Here is a 19,056-nt window from a genome sequence, read left to right on the forward strand (position 1 = left end):
GGATCAACCATTTGAATATTTTTTTGGTAAATTCCAGTCCGCAACATTAACATAACGATTAGGTTTGGAGCTTGTTATTTTCGGTAAAACATAAAATTGCAGACTGACTTCGAACTCATTTATTCTTGATTTGATGGTAGCCACAGTCTTTGTTTTAAAGCTAGTTACAACGTCTCCAATACAGCTAGCATCTAATTTACAAGACGTTTTTTTTAATAACAGTTTTTGAGCAACTTTCTCACACATCAAATTTACTTGAGAGCCAGAATCTAATATGGCTCGCATTTGGTGATATTTGCCAAACTTGTCCGCTACCATTACTTCGGCTGTTGCAAAAAAAACCTCGTTTTCAGTCATTACGTTCATAACTGATGACTGAGCTGTCTCCTGTGTTGACGTAGATGGCCAATTTTTGCATCTTTGTTCATTTGGCTCCAAGACATAATCTTTATGTAAAAGCTGATGATGAGATAAATTACATTTCGAGCATTTAACAGCAGAGCATTCTTTTTGAAGGTGTCCCCTTTTCAAACATGTAAAACATACCTTTATTCTCCGTGCTACGATAAAGCGTTCTTTTAAGGAAAGCTTTCTAAACTTGCTACAATCTGCAATATCGTGGCCACTGCCATTGCAGACTTCACATAAAGGTTTTGTAACTGCAAGAGAGGTTGAGTAGTTGCGGTTATTTCTATACTCTTTTTGATAGTTTACAGCCTTTGAATTCACTTGATTAACTTTATGTTCCCTTACATCCAGGTTCTCACATCGCCTCGTCAAAACCGCTGAACATTCATTCCAAGTTGACAGCTTCCTGTAATCCACTGATTCTTCCCATTTGACCTGTGAATCTTCGTCCACTCTTTCCATCACCAAATGAATTAACATGGCATTCGCTATATCTTTGTAATCACCTAATGATAGCATTGCATTCAGATGTGCATTCGCTGCATTTAATACATTTCTTAAATGAACTGCAGATGGTTTTGTTAATTTTGGGATAGCAAAGAGGGCTGTAATATGTTCCTCAAACATCAACGCCTTTTTATCGAAGCATTCCTTCAATCGATCGAGTGCTTTGGGGTAATTGTCCTCTGTGACATCAAAATCGTCAATAGCTGCCAGCGGCTTAGAGCCCATGTGCTCTTTAAGTATCACAAATCGTTCCCAGTCATCAAACATTTCATCATGGTGAATTAATTTATTAAACATGGCTATAAGTTTCGGAAATTCGCTATACTTCCCTTCAAATTTCGGTAATTTTACTTTCCAACGAATTCTTGAGCCCGGCAATAACGATGTTGTATTCGTTGCATTGACATCTACCAGTGATAGCTTTCTTTTTTTTAGTAAACTCATTATTTTTGCTTTCGTGGCCACAAATGCATCTTCAACTTCTGCTGTAATTGCTTCGCTTGAAGAAGTATCTGCACCTTGGTTTAGTTTGTCGATATCTGCTTGCACACTCAGAAACTGTTTGAAGTAATTTTCTGTCAAACTAAGCCTGCAGTTAAATTCTTCTGTTGACAAACTTGACCCTTTTTTCAAAATCATTGATTTTATGCGCATGACGTTGCCTTTGGTGCTGCCTCTCAACGCCTTCAATTCCGCCAGTTTCTTAGACCCTTTCTGCACGCCTTCTTGCTTCCCGTCGCTGAGTTCATGAATTTCTGAGTCCAACATTTTGCAATTATGTTTTTTTTTCTGGATCACTATCCCTTTTCTGGATCACTATCCCTTTTATGGATCACTATCCCTTTTATGGATCACTATCCCGGGTTTCGGCACCAATGTTTCTAATCAGTTAGTTTACTGATAACTTTTTCTTCACGTTTTCTTTATTACTTCTCAAAACCACATGCCGCCTTTTTACGTGTGCTTAAAGGCTACGACACAATTAAAAAATGACAAAATAAATAAAGGCCATGATACAATAAACCTTAATTCTAAACAATTATAACAAATTCATTAAACAGTTTTCCATATTAGCTGCTCCCTTAAATGAACTAAGGAAAAAGAATGCTGTGTTTAAATGGACAGCATATCATGAAGATGCTTTTCAAGCATTGAAGAATGCTATGATCAAAGCTACGGAACTCGTTCATTATGATGATAAGAAGCCTATAGTGTTAGCAGTAGATGCATCTAAATATGAAATCAGCGCAGTAATTTCACATCGTTATGCTGATGGTTCAGAGAAGCCAATCGCGTATGCTTCAAAAAAATTAAACAGTAGCCAAGAACGCTATTCTCAAATCGAAAAAGAGGCATTAGCAATAATTTACGGAGTGACCAAATTTCATCAATATCTTTATGGAAGACGTTTTGAATTAATAACTGATCATCAAGCGTTGACAACACTGTTTAATCCGAGTAGAAAGTTGCCAGTGATGGCGTTGCATCGCTTACAGCGTTGGGCTATTGTACTTCAAGCATATGAATACATTATACGGTTCAAAAGTTCATCTCAGAATGATAACGCTGATGCCATTTCCAGATAGCCATGTGGGGATGACATACAATTTGATAGAAAGGAAGTTGTGATGTTAGATGATGTCGATACTGTTTATCAAAATGCTAGAAAAGGATATGACTGCTAATGACAACACTCTTCAACGTGTTAGCAGATATGTACAAGATGGCTGGCCTAAACAATTGCCGAAATCTGAAGGTAGTATCAAACCGTACTTTAATTTTGCTTATCATTTCAGAATGGAATGTTACTTCTTCAAGCTGAATATACTAGAGTGGTGCTACCGAAAGCACTGCAATCTCAAGTATTAAATTTGTTACACGAGGGTCATTGGGGTAAAGGTCGAAGGTCTTCCGTGCACTATTGTGACAGACAATGGAACACAATTCACGTCCAATGAATTTCAAAAGTTTTGTGAAATGAACGCAATTCAGCATCTCACGTCTGCTCCTTTTCATCCGACTTCGAATAGGTTAGCGGAAAGACATGTGAGAACTTTTAGGGAAGCAGTAACAAAAATTATGAAAGAGGAACAACATATTGACAAAGCGTTGTATAAATATCTTACAACGTACAGAACTACTCCAAACTTAACAACTGATAAATCGCCAGCAGAGTTGTTACATGGGCGGCAACCAAGAACCATTTTATCGGCGTTGTTCCCGAAAGTTATGGAGACTATGAAAACTCAAAATAGAAGCAAATTCGGAGTTGGAGAGAAAGTGTTAGCTCGTAATTATTCGGGACCGCATAAATGGATCAGGGCCGTGATACAGAAATTGCTGGGAAATAAAATGTATTTTATTCAAACTGAAAATGATTACATAAAACGACATCAAAATCAAATACGTCGAAATTTGTCGTCATCGCATTCAATTCAGCTTAGGGCAGATAATGTTGATATTGATTTAGATTTCGGTAGTCGGACACCACCGGTTGAGGAAAGAACAATTAATACTGGATCCGACCCGAAACATAGTCAAACAGAGAAAGATGACAAAATGGGGACTGATGAAACAAAAACCATTACTGGATTTGACTTGGAACAGAATCAAAGAGAGAAAGACGACAAAGTAGAGTCCGACGACAGATATGGGTCCACACACACTGATCAGTTGCCAGTTCAATTAAGACGGTCGGTTAGAAAGAGAAGACAACCTGTTCCTTTTAATCTAGTATAAACAAAATTCAATGTAATGTTAAACATTATTTTAGTGGTTTAAAAAAATTAGGTCCAAGAGAATGTTGAAAATGTATTATCAATTGAATAGTATCCTTATTTGATTAATTGTATTTAACATTTGTAAAAATTTAGAAATTAATTGACTTTTGACTTCCGATAAGAATAAAGTTAAATTGATAAAACAGAAATTAACACTTAGATACATAAACTTTTTACATGTTCTTTGGAAATCATACTCTGATCACATGCCGCTGGTTATTGAGTTTCGTTTTCCATTAAGTTGGGAAGTAATTCCGAAAAACGTACGTTCCGAAAAAAAAGCGTGGGCAGGTAGATACAGAGAACGGCTAGAAATGACAACTTGTTCTGATTATATAAGTACTAATATGCAGATTAATGTTAAATTGGATGTATTTCTTGAAAAAGTTCACGAGGCGTGGGGCAACCAGACATTGAAAATGCGTTTTGACCCCAAAAATGAATGGTTTGATAACCAGTGTCATAAACTCAGAACAAAATGTTTCATTTTCTTAATTTAGTTCGAAAATACAATCTAGAAACCCATCGTGCTTCTAACTTTGCACTTAGATCTCGATATGCATACTTCTGCCGTAATAAAAAACTTCAATGGCAATTAAAAAATATTGAAGCACTTAATACTGTTAAAAATGCTTTAGACTGGTGGAATCTCGCAAAAAATTTGGAAAACAGTCCCCTCAAAGTAATTAATTCTCTACAATGTGAAGACTTTAAGTGAAGAAGCACTTAAACTGTTAAAAATGCTTTTGACTGGTATAATCTAGCACAAAATTTGAAAAACAGTCCCCTCCAAGTAGCTAATACTCTACAATGTGAAGACTTTCGTATTCAATATGAATTCCTGCTTACATGCAATTCCGACCTTCCAGTTATCTCTTGGTGTCTTCCGCCTTTTGTCAATTCTTTCCTTGATTCTCTTTTTGAACTTCGTGAACTCCAGCTTGTGCTTGCTAACACCAAATCTAATAAAATATCAGGTAACGACAGTATTCTTTATGAGTTCTACAAAAATGCTCTTTCTGGTTTCCTTAACGAGTTACTTACGCTATATAATTATATATTTCTTCACGGTGTCATACCATCTTCGTTTTCAAAATCGATAATTCAACCCATGTTTAAAAGATGAGATCCCAATATAGTGACAAATTATTGTGGATTATCATTGCTGGACTGTATATATAAAATATTTATTAGTATACTACTTTCGCGTATGAATAACAATAATAATAGCTGGGTTGAGCTCAATAATTTCTTAAATGAATACCTAGCTGGATTTCGGAGATCTTACTCAACTGTTGATATATTTTTAATCTAACCTCTATTATACACTTAAATTTAATGCACATGTGGATTTTTCATGTGGGATGGTAATCTTATGTCTTCTTCATTTAAAGTTACTCAAGGTATAAAGCAAGGATGTCTGCGCAGCTCGATTTTGTTCTCCCTGTACTTAAATGATCTGCATGACTTTTAAACTTAGAAATAAAATTATTTATCAGCTAGCAGACAAACCAAATTAAAAAGCTTTTAATAATAATTAATAATAATAATAATAAAATAATAATTAAAATTATATTTAATGTTTACGGTGATAAATTTGCTTATATATGTTAATTTTTGTGAACATTTATAAATGTTTTGTTAATTTTTTAAAAGAAATTTGAATAAGATTATTATATACCTAAAAAATTTTTGCTTTTTACGAAAATGAAGCACTGATGAAGTTCCAAAAAACAGAACGAAATATATGCTGAAAAGTTTTAAATAAAAGCTTTTTAATTTGGTTTGTCTGCTAGCTGATAAACAATTTTATTTCTAAATAAAATGATATCAGATGATAAAAATACAAACACAATGACTTTCTAACGAGTAGAATAGCTATTCTACTGATGTATTGCAAATTATGATAGATGATTTATTTAAGTGTTGTTCACAATGGGGTCTTATCGCGAATCTAGATAAATCTAAGAAAATGATTTTCAGAAAAGGTCCTAGAGTAAGTAATTCGTTGTCGTGGAAATTTGGGGAAAGGCAAGTAGAAATTGTCAATGAATATAAATATCTCGGAATATTATTTACGTATAACCTTTTCTACAATAAACATTTGACCTCTAAACTCTCCTTAGGTAAAAGTGCAATTAACTCGACATGGACAAAGTATTTGTCTAATCCTAAAATAACTTTTATAAATAAATTGAAAATTATCTACACGGCAGCACGTTCGATTGTACTTTACGGAGCCAAAGTTTGGGGTAACAAACACTATAACATAATCAAGTGGAAAAACTTTTTAGATTTTTTATAAAGAAGATACTATTTCTGCCCACTTACACCCCCAACTATATGCTCTACTTAGAAACGGGATTACCGAAAAAGTTCTTAGACACAAAACAAACACATTTCGCATATGTAAGAAAAATTCTTAATCTCACCCCCCCAAACTTCCACGAATATTGGCTGAACTTATAATTAGCAAAGGTATATATTGGGCCAAAGATTGGGAAAACAAGTGTTTAGAACTGGGTGTTGTTGTGTCAGCCCAGATGGTTTATTGTAGTACTTAAGTGCCCTGTATGACATGGTGGCAAACCCGGTATGCTCGCCGGTTTAGGGGTGGGGTTCTTGGCTACTCAAATCCTACTGCTGACATCTAACAAAAAAAAAACATGTCATGAATTACTTCCATCCATTTCAGTAACTAAACAAATAAACTATATCTTCAATTCAAAGCTTAACTATATCCTCTTCATAGGTATATATACATATACTCCTCTATTCACTTACTATAACTAGGTAGATTAATAACTATAACTAAAACTAATATATATCTTTCAATTTCAAAACTTGAATATATAATCCTAATTCTTTATAATTAATTTTTTTTTTATTTTCTTTTTGTTTTTTTTTACAGTTTTGGTTTCTTAAATTTGAAAAAGCATTCATCGTAGAAGATAGGCATTGTTTTTTTCCATTTGAAATTATTACACGTCGCAGGTGTGTCATTATTGAGAAAACGTCCGGTTTCCCCAGAACTCAATTCCAGATGTTCCTCAAAGCTAACCTGCGGCATTGGTCCCTCAAGACATTCATTGGAGGTAGCCATACTTCTATATTGATCAATACACACGTCCGTGGCTTACTGTGTTTCTCTTTACTCAACTGATTCTATTTTTGCTAGGCCCCCTTGATCTACCTGAAGCACACCTCTAGAGCTAACGATAGGAGTCTAAATCATAATTAGGCTATTGCTACTAGCCGAATAAAGCTCAACTCACATAAGAATAAATTAATGTGTATAAATGTAATCAAAAACAAAAATTTTATGGTTTTAATTTAAATTTTTCCTCTTTTTTTTTTCTTTTTTTTTTTTATGTATCTGTTTATTATAAAGTAATAACAACAAAAAGAAAAAAATATATATATACTGACAAATGAAATAAAATTTATTTACATATAAAAAACTAATATTTTTGAACAAGCATCTATTTTTACATACCTATATGTATACTTATAAATATAATTGAAGTAAGGTACATATCTAAATCAAATTTAAATAAAACATCTCTAATGCACATCAATCTCTTAAATATCAACCTGCGTTTATTATTTTATTATTGAGTTTATACCAGGTACTTACTAGCCCCGCTGAAATGACGTCGCCTCCCGCGCTCCAGTTACCTAGCTGCATAAAAAAAATTAAAGAAAGAGAGTTTATGTAAACACATGAATCCGTGTCTACATCGCAAAGCAACTATTGATGTGCTTAAAGAGATTTTATACCGTTTGAAAAATTTATGTTCACAATAACAAACTTAATTTATGTATTTATTATTCATGTAATAATTAAAAAAAATAAAAAAATTCAAAATAACTAAAAATAATAAAGAAACTAAGGATACAAAAACTAATTTTTTTCTTTTCAAAATTCACCATAAATATTATTGCTTTGTAATGTAATAAAAAAATCCAAAAAAAAATAAAAAAAATACAGATATAAAAAAATTAATGATTTTACAAGAAAAACTTAAGCTCGAATAGATATAATTCCATATTTTGATATAATTTTTTTTTATATTTTATAAAATAACAGCGAATTTTATAATCTGCGACCTCATTGTATTCTCAATAGAACTGATACTGAAATACCTGCTTATGCCGCTACTTATACAGTTGGTTCTTTTATCCTTTTGTCATCCGTTATAATAGCTGTCTGCTTGCGGTACTGAGAAATTCCTTACTGTACTCCCTATTCTTGGCCAATTTTCACAATGTTTTTACTGTTCACAATTTAGAATTCTACGTAGTCACTGTTAAAGACTTTATTTAAACGAAACTGCTACTTTTGCATCAATTTTTATATTCCAATTTTTACAGAATTTTCTTTCTTGTTCACAATATTGAATTCTACGTAGTCACTGTTAAAGACTTTATTTAAACAAAACTGCTACTTTTGCATCAATTTTTATATTCCAATTTTTACAGAATTTTCTTTCTTGTTCACAATATTGAATTCTACGTAGTCACTGTTAAAGTCTTTATTTAAACAAAACTGCTGCTTTTGCATCAATTTTTATATTCCAATTTTTACAGAATTTTCTTTCTTGTTCACAATATTGAATTCTACGTAGTCACTGTTAAAGACTTTATTTAAACGAAACTGCTACTTTTGCAGTAATTTTATATTCCAATTTTTACAGAATTTTCTTTTTTGTTCACAATATTGAATATCAAAAAAAAAAAAAACACTGATCTAATTATATCAGTATTCTTTCAATTAACATGTTTAGTTTTCACAAAAAAAAAATCTTTTCGCCAAAATTCTTGTTAGTCTTTTGAAAACAACCTTTAACCATAAAATTTCACAAAACTGGTCCCTTTTTCAGCTCCGCTTCCCAATTTTATACCACCGCTAATATTTGTAACTGGCCTTTTTTAAACTTTTTCTCCAGTTACAAATATTGGCGGGTTAGCAGAACTTTCCGTTCTCCTAACGTTTTGTTTGTTTTGGTCTTTTTCTACATTCCGAATATTTAAAACTAAAACTCCTAATTTACATGTTCTGGTCTATTGGCAGCACTAAAAATTGCAAGTTCGGAAAGTTTACGAACTTTCGCCGCGATCTTAAAAATCAAAACAAATGACGATAAGAGAAGCAAAAGCTCTCACTTATTTTTCGTGACATGAGCGCGCAATGCACTTGATAATTTCTATTTTCTATTACAAGTAATTAAAGTGAAACCAAATAAAAATAAAAATATAAAAAAAACAAAAGAATCCACTCATATCTGGCTACACGCACAACCACACAACCACAGGGAACCAGCCGTATCTCATATACACAAGTTGCTCTTGGACAGCGTGGGATAACCCAGCTAAAATCTCGAACAAAATTTTTTTCTTTTCCGCTGTCGCTGTGGACATGGGTTTCAAAAAAACATACTTTGAAAAATGATCCCTGCTTTTGTTCTAGGCTATGGTCCCATAAAGTCTATATACAGTCTTTGGAAGGGTCTTTCTGTTATCATTTGGGCCCCCATTGGCGGCTTACGCATTCTGCTTATGGACTTGGAACCATTACAAACCTCACAATTCCTTACAAGTATTTGTACATCTGTTACCATGCCTGGCCAAAAATATTTTTCCCTTATTTTTGCTAACGTCTTATGAAGTCCACCATGTCCAGAGGAAGGTGAAGCATGCACCCGTTCAGTTAGTGCATTCCGCATATCAACTGGTACCCACAACTTCCATGCACTGTCCCCTGCTTTTGTTCTAGGATATGGTCCCATAATATCTATATACAGTCTTTGGAAGGGTCTTTCCGTTATCATTTGGGCCCCCATTGGCGGCTTACGCATTCTGCTTACGGACTTGGAACCATTACAAACCTCACAACTCCTTACAAGTATTTGTACATCTGTTACCATGTCTGGCCAAAAATATTTTTCCCTTATTTTTGCTAACGTCTTATGAAGTCCACCATGTCCAGAGGAAGGTGAAGCATGCACCCGTTCAGTTAGTGAGTTCCGCATATCAACTGGTACCCACAACTTCCATGCACTGTCTTCTTGTATTGGATCTCCGTTACTGAAATTCATTCGCTTATAGACATAACCTTCTGACACGCAGAGATCTGGCATTTGGTCTTGTTTTGCTTCTATAGTCTTGATGAGATCTTTGTATTCTGTCGAACTAAATGAAAAGTCTATATCTAAATTCCTATTTGTGTCTACTATTTCCTCCATGAACACTCTTGAAAGTGCATCTGGAACGACGTTTTGCGTACCCTTTCTATGCTCGATTTTAAAATCAAAGGCTTGGAGTTTCAAACTCCAACGAGCCAACTTGCCTGTCAGATCTTTTTGATTCATCAGCTACTTGAGGCTGGCATGATCTATTATTACTGTGAAAGGTAGACCTTCAACGTATGCTCTGAACTTCTTGATGCTGAGCACTGCCGCGTAACATTCTAGTTCCGTACCACTATAGTTGCGTTGAGCTTTATTCAGCTTAGAGGACATATATGCTATCGGACGTTCACCTCCGTTTTCATCGGTTTGAAACAACACTCCCCCTACTCCACATGTCGAAGCGTCACATTGTATGTAGAACGGTCGCTCAAAATTTGGATTCGTTTGGCCGTTGTTAAGCTCTCTTTTAGTTGTTTAAAAGCTATTCTTGCATCCTCAGACAAAGTAAATTTTTTCAATCGCTCCTTCGACAGACATTCGTGTAATGGTGCCGCTATTGAAGCATAGTGTTTGATAAACCTAAGGTACCATCCAGTCATTCGTAAAAACCTTCGAAGTTGCTTAGCTGTCTTTGGCTCCGGGAACAAGGTCATTGCCTCGACTTTCCCTGGATCTGTTCTTAAACACCCATCACCCACAACATACCCTAAATATTTTACCTTCCTATAGCAGAATTTACTCTTTTCGACATTGATTGTCAGACTAGCATTTCTCAAACAGTTGGCCACCCTTTCTATCATTAGCATATGGCTTTCAAAATCTTCGGAACATACTAATAAATCATCTAAATAGACGAACACACTTTCACGTATTGCAGATGGAATCACTTTATCCATTAAGCGACACATTTTTTGCGCAGCGTTACATAACCCAAAAGGCATGACTGTGAACTGGTAAAGCGGTCTACCTGGTACAGTGAAGGCCGTTTTCTCCCTTGATTTATGCTCCAATGGTATTTGCCAAAATGCATCTTTCAAGTCAATTGCGGAAATGTATCTTGTATTTTGCAGTCGGCTAAGCAATCCTTCGATGTGCGGTAGAGGGTAGGCGTCTTTAATAGTCCGGTCATTCACTTTGCGTGCGTCCAGGCATAGCCGGTGTTTATCTCCTTTTATGACCAAAGTCACTGGTGAGTTCCAGCTGCTGTTGCTCTTCTCAATAACACCTAATTGTAACATGCGGTCCAATTCTGCGTACATCAGTTTTTGTATTGCTGGGGAGATAGGATAATGCCATTGCTTTGCGGGAAGATGCTCATCCCGAACTTCTATAATATGTGTTTCGACCATTATCTTACCTAAACCTAGCTCATTGAATGACGGAAATTTTTTTACTACTAAGTTCAACTTTAACAACTGCTGCTTAGTCAGCTCATGTGGATCAGCAGTAATTTTCAAACTGGAAGATTGTATCTCTATCTCAGACACCCCCTTTAAATCTTCTACACAAATGTTTTTTTCGTTAACAATGGGATTTCAAAAGTCCTCCAAAAATCAATTCCGAAGTAAAATTCTTGCTGTAATGACGGAACTACCAAAAAGTCCATTGACTTGATTTCTCCTTCCCATAACACAGGTAATGAAATGACTCCCATGATTGGAGTTTCAATTCCATTTGCCGTTTTGATAGCTTTACCTTTAATTTTTACCAGTTGGTTAATTTGATTGTCTAAAAACTCTAGAGCTCCCTTGCCTATGCAATTTGCACTGGCTCCTGAATCTAATAAAGCTGTAATTTCTTTCCCATTCACTTTCGTCCTTGCAAACATTCGGTTATCTCCTTCCAATATCACTATGGAGTCTACCATTTTTTTCAAACAGCTTTTGACAGCTTTCCTTCTTGTACGCAATTTTTGTATTCGTTTATTATGGCGTTTTTGTCGCTGCATTCTAAGTTCTTCACTGAAACTTCTAGCTCTCACCCTCTCATATTCCACTTTCCCCTGATGTAGACTCTTATGTTTTCTGTATGTAATAGTTACTGCCTGTTCTATTGGTCTACGCAAGATTTGATATTGACTCCCGGCTGCTACTTTCTCTGGTAGTAGCCCCGGGCTGCTCCTACCTGTCTCGCGTTTCCCTCACCTGATTCCATCTTACAATACGACACACCTTCATTACAGATAAAACATTTCATTTGGTGAAACGACGACCTACACTCATCACCTGAACCTTCTCTGTTTGTAACCTTATAATGGTCCTCTGGCATTCCACAGGTAAAACATAAGTTGAGATGAAATGGTGATGAGCAAAATTTTGTTTGTATGTCCTGACTAGTTCTTTTTTGTGACGGTTCATCCTTTTGTCTCTGTGTCTCCGGGTGGTCACCCATTTTAGATCTCCAGTTAGACGAAATGGTATTGTTGGCTTGCATATCATGACTGACTTTTTAAATTGCTTCAAGCTCTATTACCTGATCTGACCATCCTTGCATTTCTTCCTCATTGATGAACTGTAACTCATTCACTTGTCGTCGTCGCGTCCTGGTTTCATACAGTAGCTTTTCACCACATTTACAGTCTTTGACCAAGTCTGCTAGATTCTCAATTGTGGAAGAAAACATAAGCTTAGCCAATGAGGCTTTTAGATTCCCTTTGATTATGCGTACTAACTTAAATTCGGGGATTTTTTCCGTAGTCTAAAAGATAAATTGTGAATTTCTGTATAAAAGGTTTCAAAAGGTTCGCCTGGCTGTTGTTTCCTTTCCATAATTTGTTTTATTACTTCATAGTCACTATAACTGGATTTAAACTGATTGACTAGTTCACGCTTTAATTGGAAGTAGTCAAATGCATCATCTTCAGCATGATCTTCCATCACCTGCCAGTACCAACGATCTGCCTGTCCTGACACCAAAGAATGGAAATCAGTGAATAATTGGTGATAAGGAATTTCATGCTGCTCCCTCATCTTTTCTATTCTGAATACGAAACTTTCCACAGACATATCTTTATTAGTACCATCAAATTTAATACGCCAACGATCTAGATCTAAATTATTCCTAGGAGCCCTCTCATCTTCATCAAAAAGAATTGACTCATGCCTATTTTGACTCAACCTAACATTCCCTTCCCTTTCAGACGCTGGATTACTACAACCTATAGGTAGTTTGTCCATCCTTGTATTTAGGTTCTTAATTGTCGACTGCATTTCCCGCATGCCGTTCGTCAGAAACTCATGCTGTTGCGCAAAGGACTTCATTAGATCCATCATTGCCCCAATTTTATCTGCTTCTGGCAGTGAGTTTCCTGTCGCTTCCTCCATTGCTTCTTCTTCTGAGTTTAACTCCGTCGACAGTGTCAATTTATCCACTTTAGTAACAAAATCAGCTGATGTGTCTCTTCTCGCACTTGGCGTCGTTACCGGTTGGTCTTTAAACAACACCTCAGCACACAAACGGATATCTCTTACTGGTACTTGGTCTTGCGGTCGGGTTACTCCCGTATCTATTTGCGTGAGCAAATATCCCACTGCGTGCTTCCCTATTGCTTTAGCTACACTTCTAGTAATCCTTCTATTACTACCTAGCTCTTCTTGATTTACTTCTACACCTACTGGAGTATACCAATCTTAGCTTGTCTCCATCCACTTATAAGACGCACCAATTCCTAACTGTGAAGTAGCAGTTGCACTAATAGCAACCAAGTGACTGTAAAGCGACTTTCTTATTATTTACTAACGCTGAACAAAAAAAAAACAAAAATTCCAACCATACTCAATTCAAACTACTTCTTCTAACACTCCTTTTCTCTATCTTGTTCAAACATAAGATCAAATTAAAAAAAAATATAAAAAAAAATAAAATAATAAGCTTGTACCATATAAAAACAATAACTTTTAATAATAAAATTTAATAATATATATGCTGTAACAATTATAATGATGATTTAACTCTTGGTGTGCTTTACGGTTAATGTCTTTATAGGCAGGCTTAGCACAGTAAAATTTACAGATACTTCGAAGCAAATGAGCAAAAAGAAAAAGAAAAGAAAAAAAAAACTACTTGAAAGAACAGTTTCTGTCACTGTCTCTGTCATATTGTCCTGTCGTCCTGTAGCCAACCCACGAATCATTTGATAAGTAAGTCAATCCTACTGCCCCAATCACAACAGTACCTAGATCAATCATTACTCAGGTACGGATGAAAGAGTTCATGTAATTGACTTCACAATAAAAAAAATTTTAAGACTTAGTTTTACTCTGAACTGGTTCACGGTAAAACGAATTCAGGTTAAACAAAATAACCTACGCTAGTACTGCAATACCTATTCTGTTTGAACAGAAAATAGGCAAGACAATTGTTAGTCAACCCACCGGGTTTAACTAACCATACTGCATAGTAAACATAAAAAAAAACTAATTAAACTTTCCTACCAAAAAAATCTAAAAAAAGCTATTTGACACCGCAATGTATCCTTCGTTTTAACAAGTGTTTACAAGACGACTGTTAGCTACGCCACTGGCTAATCACTACCTATGCCACCTGGTGCTGCTTGATCCATAAAGGAAATATCAAACTTCTTGTGTGAGTCTCCGATGTCTGTCCCTTGTTGCCCCTGTCGTTCTCATTGGTGAACTGGTTATAATTAATAATACTTCACACGATTGACGGCAAATACATTTAACATCACTACACAACACCGCAATACCCATCCAGTCTGATCGGAAATTTGGCAAGACTTCTTAACCCACCGGGTTACCGTTAACTATTTTGTATAGTGGATGCACGCCATTTGCTGTGCGACTTATTAGAATTCCTCCGTCTGTCTCCATTTTGTCGTCCGTTGGTATGTCGCTCTGTTATTTCGTCATCGTCTCGTTCGTTCGTGTTCGTTGGGCGCGATTTGTTGTGTCAGCCCAGATGGTTTATTGTAGTACTTAAGTGCCCTGCATGACATGGTGGCAAGCCCGGTATGTTCGCCGGTTTAGGGGTTGGGTTCTTGGCTACTCAAATCCTACTGCTGACAGCTAACAAAAAAAAAAACAAGTCAGGACTTACTTCCATCTATTTTAGTAACTAAACAAATAAACTATATCTTCAATTCAAAGCTTAACTATATCCTCTTCATAGGTATATATACATATACTCCTCTATTCACTTACTATAACTAGGTAGATTACTAACTACATATAACTAAAACTAATATATATCTTTCAATTTCAAAACTTGAATATATAATCCTAATTCTTTATAATTCATTTTTTTTTGTTTTTTTTTTGTTTTTTTTTACATTTTTGGTTTCTTAAATTTGAAAAAGCATTCATCGTAGAAGATAGGCATTGTTTTTTTTCCATTTGAAATTATTACACAGGTCGCAGGTGTGTCATTATTGAAAAAACGTCCGGTTTCCCCAGAACTCAATTCCAGAGCACGCATCATTTGTATAATTTCTTTCACAATGCAGTGATGTTCCTCATAGCTAACCTGCGGCATTGGTCCCTCAAGACATTCATTGGAGGTAGCCATACTTCTATATTGATCAATACACACGTCCGTGGCTTACTGTGTTTCTCTTTACTTAACTGATTCTATTTTTGCTAGGCCCCCTTGATCTACCTGAAGCACACCTCTAGAGCTAACGATAGGAGTCTAAATCATAATTAGGCTATTGCTACTAGCCGAATAAAGCTCAACTCACATAAGAATAAATTAATGTGTATAAATGTAATCAAAAACAAAAATTTTATGGTTTTAATTTAAATTTTTCCTCTTTTTTTTTTCTTTTTTTTTTTTATGTATCTGTTTATTATAAAGTAATAACAACAAAAAGAAAAAAATATATATATACTGACAAATGAAATAAAATTTATTTACATATAAAAAACTAATATTTTTGAACAAGCATCTATTTTTACATACCTATATGTATACTTATAAATATAATTGAAGTAAGGTACATATCTAAATCAAATTTAAATAAAACATCTCTAATGCACATCAATCTCTTAAATATCAACCTGCGTTTATTATTTTATTATTGAGTTTATACCAGGTACTTACTAGCCCCGCTGAAATGACGTCGCCTCCCGCGCTCCAGTTACCTAGCTGCATAAAAAAAATTAAAGAAAGAGAGTTTATGTAAACACATGAATCCGTGTCTACATCGCAAAGCAACTATTGATGTGCTTAAAGAGATTTTATACCGTTTGAAAAATTTATGTTCACAATAACAAACTTAATTTATGTATTTATTATTCATGTATTAATTAAAAAAAATAAAAAAATTCAAAAAAACTAAAAATAATAAAGAAACTAAAGATACAAAAACTAATTTTTTTCTTTTCAAAATTCACCATAAATATTATTGCTTTGTAATGTAATAAAAAAATCCAAAAAAAATTAAAAAAAAATGCAGATATAAAAAAATTAATGATTTTACAAAAAAAACTTAAGCTCGAATAGATATAATTCCATATTTTGATATAATTCTTTTTTTTATATTTTATAAAATAACAGCGAATTTTATAATCTGCGACCTCATTGTATTCTCAATAGAACTGATACTGAAATACCTGCTTATGCCGCTACTTATACAGTTGGTTCTTTTATCCTTTTGTCATCCGTTATAATAGCTGTCTGCTTGCGGTACTGAGAAATTCCTTACTGTACTCCCTATTCTTGACCAATTTTCACAATGTTTTTACTGTTCACAATTTAGAATTCTAAGTAGTCAAGTGTTAAATACTTTATTTAAACAAAACTGCTACTTTTGCATTAATTTTTATATTCCAATTTTTACAGAATTTTCTTTCTTGTTCACAATATTGAATTCTACGTAGTCACTGTTAAAGACTTTATTTAAACGAAACTGCTACTTTTGCAGTAATTTTATATTCCAATTTTTACAGAATTTTCTTTATTGTTCACAATATTGAATATCAAAAAAACAAAAAAAACTGATCTAATTATATCAGTATTCTTTCAATTAACATATTTAGTTTTCACAAAAAAAAAATCTTTTCGCCAAAATTCTTGTTAGTCTTTTTAAAACAACCTTTCACCATCAAAATTCACAAAACTGGTCCCTTTTTCAGCTCCGCTTCCCAATTTTATACCACCGCTAATACTTGTAACTGGCCTTTTTTAAAATTTTTTACCAGTTACCAATATTGGCGGGTTAGCAGAACCTTTCGTTCTCCTAACGTTTTGTTTGTTTTGGTCTTTTTCTACATTCCGAATATTTAAAACTAAAACTCCTAATTTACATGATGTGCTCTATCGGCAGTACTAAAAATTGCAAGTTCGGAAAGTTTACGAGCTTTCGCCGCGATCTTAAAAATCAAAACAAATGACGAGAGAAGCAAAAGCTCTCACTTATTTTTCGTGACATGAGCGCGCAATGCACTTGATAATTTCTATTTTCTATTACAAGTAATTAAAGTGAAACCAAATAAAAATAAAAATATAAAAAAAAAAAAGAATCCACTCATATCTGGCTATACGCACAACCACACAACCACAGGGAACCAGCCGTATCTCATATACACAAGTTGCTCTTGGACAGCGTGGGACAACCCAGGTAAAATCTCGAACAAAATTTTTTTCTTTTCCTTTACTAAACTACATATTTCCTTCACCTAGGCCTACATAACAGTGTTTTAATAACCAGTTTTAGGAGAATGGATCTTAAACTATTGCACAAAAATATTATAACTTTATATAAACGGAGTGAACACGACTTCTTTGTTGCGAATGCTAGGTCGGGATCTCATGACATGTACCCACGGCTACAATATGACATTATGCATAATTTTTAGTTCGAAAACACTCAGCACTTATCGAGCCTACTTTTTAAATGTAGAGGCGGTCCTTTTAATCTGAACGGTAGAGAATTTAATACATCTAAAGGTGATTGTTTTTTGTGTAATCGTCATGAAATAGAAAATATATGTCATATTATTGGTTTACGCCCAATTTTCAGAGAACATAGATGTATTTTTTTTGATGAAGCATTTCTGTCTGAAGAAGAAGTCAAAGTCTTATTAAACGGTAGCAATATTTATAAATTGTATAAATTTATGAAAAGTGTTTTAAGTTACAGAAGTTGAATTATTGATAAATTTATATAAATAATAATGTTAATATTTTGCACTTGCTTTTGTATGCCAATCTAACACACAATAAATATGTTATTGTCAATTTAGATTTTAAGTAAAACTCTATAATTTTTTGTAAATTAGGTTAGGTTAGGTTACTGGGGCCGTCCGAAGACTCACTTAGACCATGAGGTCCATTGTGATACCCTAAAGAATTTGACACCTGTCCCTATAACCACTTGATATTGGCTACAAAGCCATTGGCACGAGCTATGGAAATAGAATCTAGATCTCTTAGTGAATGAAAAAGTGCGACCCTAAGTAGGATAGTCTATGTCTTGCGAAGGCAGGACACTGTAGCAGAAGGTGTGCTGGTGATTCCTCTTCATCATCCTCCATGCAATGCCTACAATGTAAGGAGGTCCTAATGTTGAGCCTCACGGCACGTCCTCCCAACGGGCAGTGTCCCGTAATAATTCCCACTATCCTGATTATAGTTGCTCGGGATAGGTTTAATAATTTTCTTTATTATCGCCTTCAAAGTACTTTCCTCCTGCGGCAATACATGCATGCCAACCCTTGATCAAATTTTCCATACAAGTTTTATAGGCGGCCGAAGGTATGACAGCGAATTTTCGTTTATGGCCTCTATGGTCTCAAAACGCGTTCCTCGCATTGGCAATTTCAGTCAGGGGAAGAGGAAAAAGCCACAAGGGGCCAATTCTGGAGAGTACGGTGCTTGTTTGATGATATTGGTGAAGTTTTTGGTCAAAAACTGCGACAACACCAACGCTGTGTGAACCGATGTGTCATCGTGGTGTAATATCCATGAGTTTTCCTTCCATAAATCTGCGCTCTTTTTGCGAATGGCCTCAAACAAATGACGCATAACGGCAAAATAATACTCCTTATTGACCGTTTGACCATCTGGAATGAATTCATAGTGCACTACACCACGAATATTGAAGAAAACAGTCAGCATAAGCTTGATTTTGGACCGACTTTGGCGTTCTCTTTTCGGTTTCGGCTCACCTTCGAAGCACCATTCAGTCAATTTTTGTGTGGTGGGCATGT

The 19,056-nt window shown here is 34.7% G+C and overlaps 1 protein-coding gene across 1 annotated transcript; it reads right to left on the bottom strand.

Annotated features, from left to right (window-relative positions):
* Positions 1 to 3: 3 nt before the first annotated feature.
* LOC119665953 lies at positions 4 to 1,683 on the bottom strand. Its single transcript, XM_038075212.1, has 2 exons — positions 1,034 to 1,683; positions 4 to 964 (listed from the first exon to the last, which is right to left on the bottom strand). Exons 1-2 carry the CDS (start codon positions 1,681 to 1,683, stop codon positions 4 to 6), a joined length of 1,611 nt encoding a protein of 536 aa, XP_037931140.1.
* Positions 1,684 to 19,056: the final 17,373 nt, after the last annotated feature.

The sequence above is a fragment of the Teleopsis dalmanni genome, chromosome 1 (genome assembly GCF_002237135.1).
Source record: "Teleopsis dalmanni isolate 2A chromosome 1, ASM223713v2, whole genome shotgun sequence".
NCBI classification, from domain to species: Eukaryota; Metazoa; Arthropoda; class Insecta; order Diptera; family Diopsidae; genus Teleopsis; species Teleopsis dalmanni.

Excerpts from the sequence above, each read along its gene's own strand:
- LOC119665953 (XM_038075212.1), bottom strand. The coding sequence starts at position 1,683 with ATGTTGGACTCAGAAATTCATGAACTCAGCGACGGGAAGCAAGAAGGC. Across the intron at positions 965-1,033 it reads TTCGATAAAAAGGCGTTGAT|AAATGTATTAAATGCAGCGA; the intron begins GTTTGAGGAACA and ends AGTTCATTTAAG.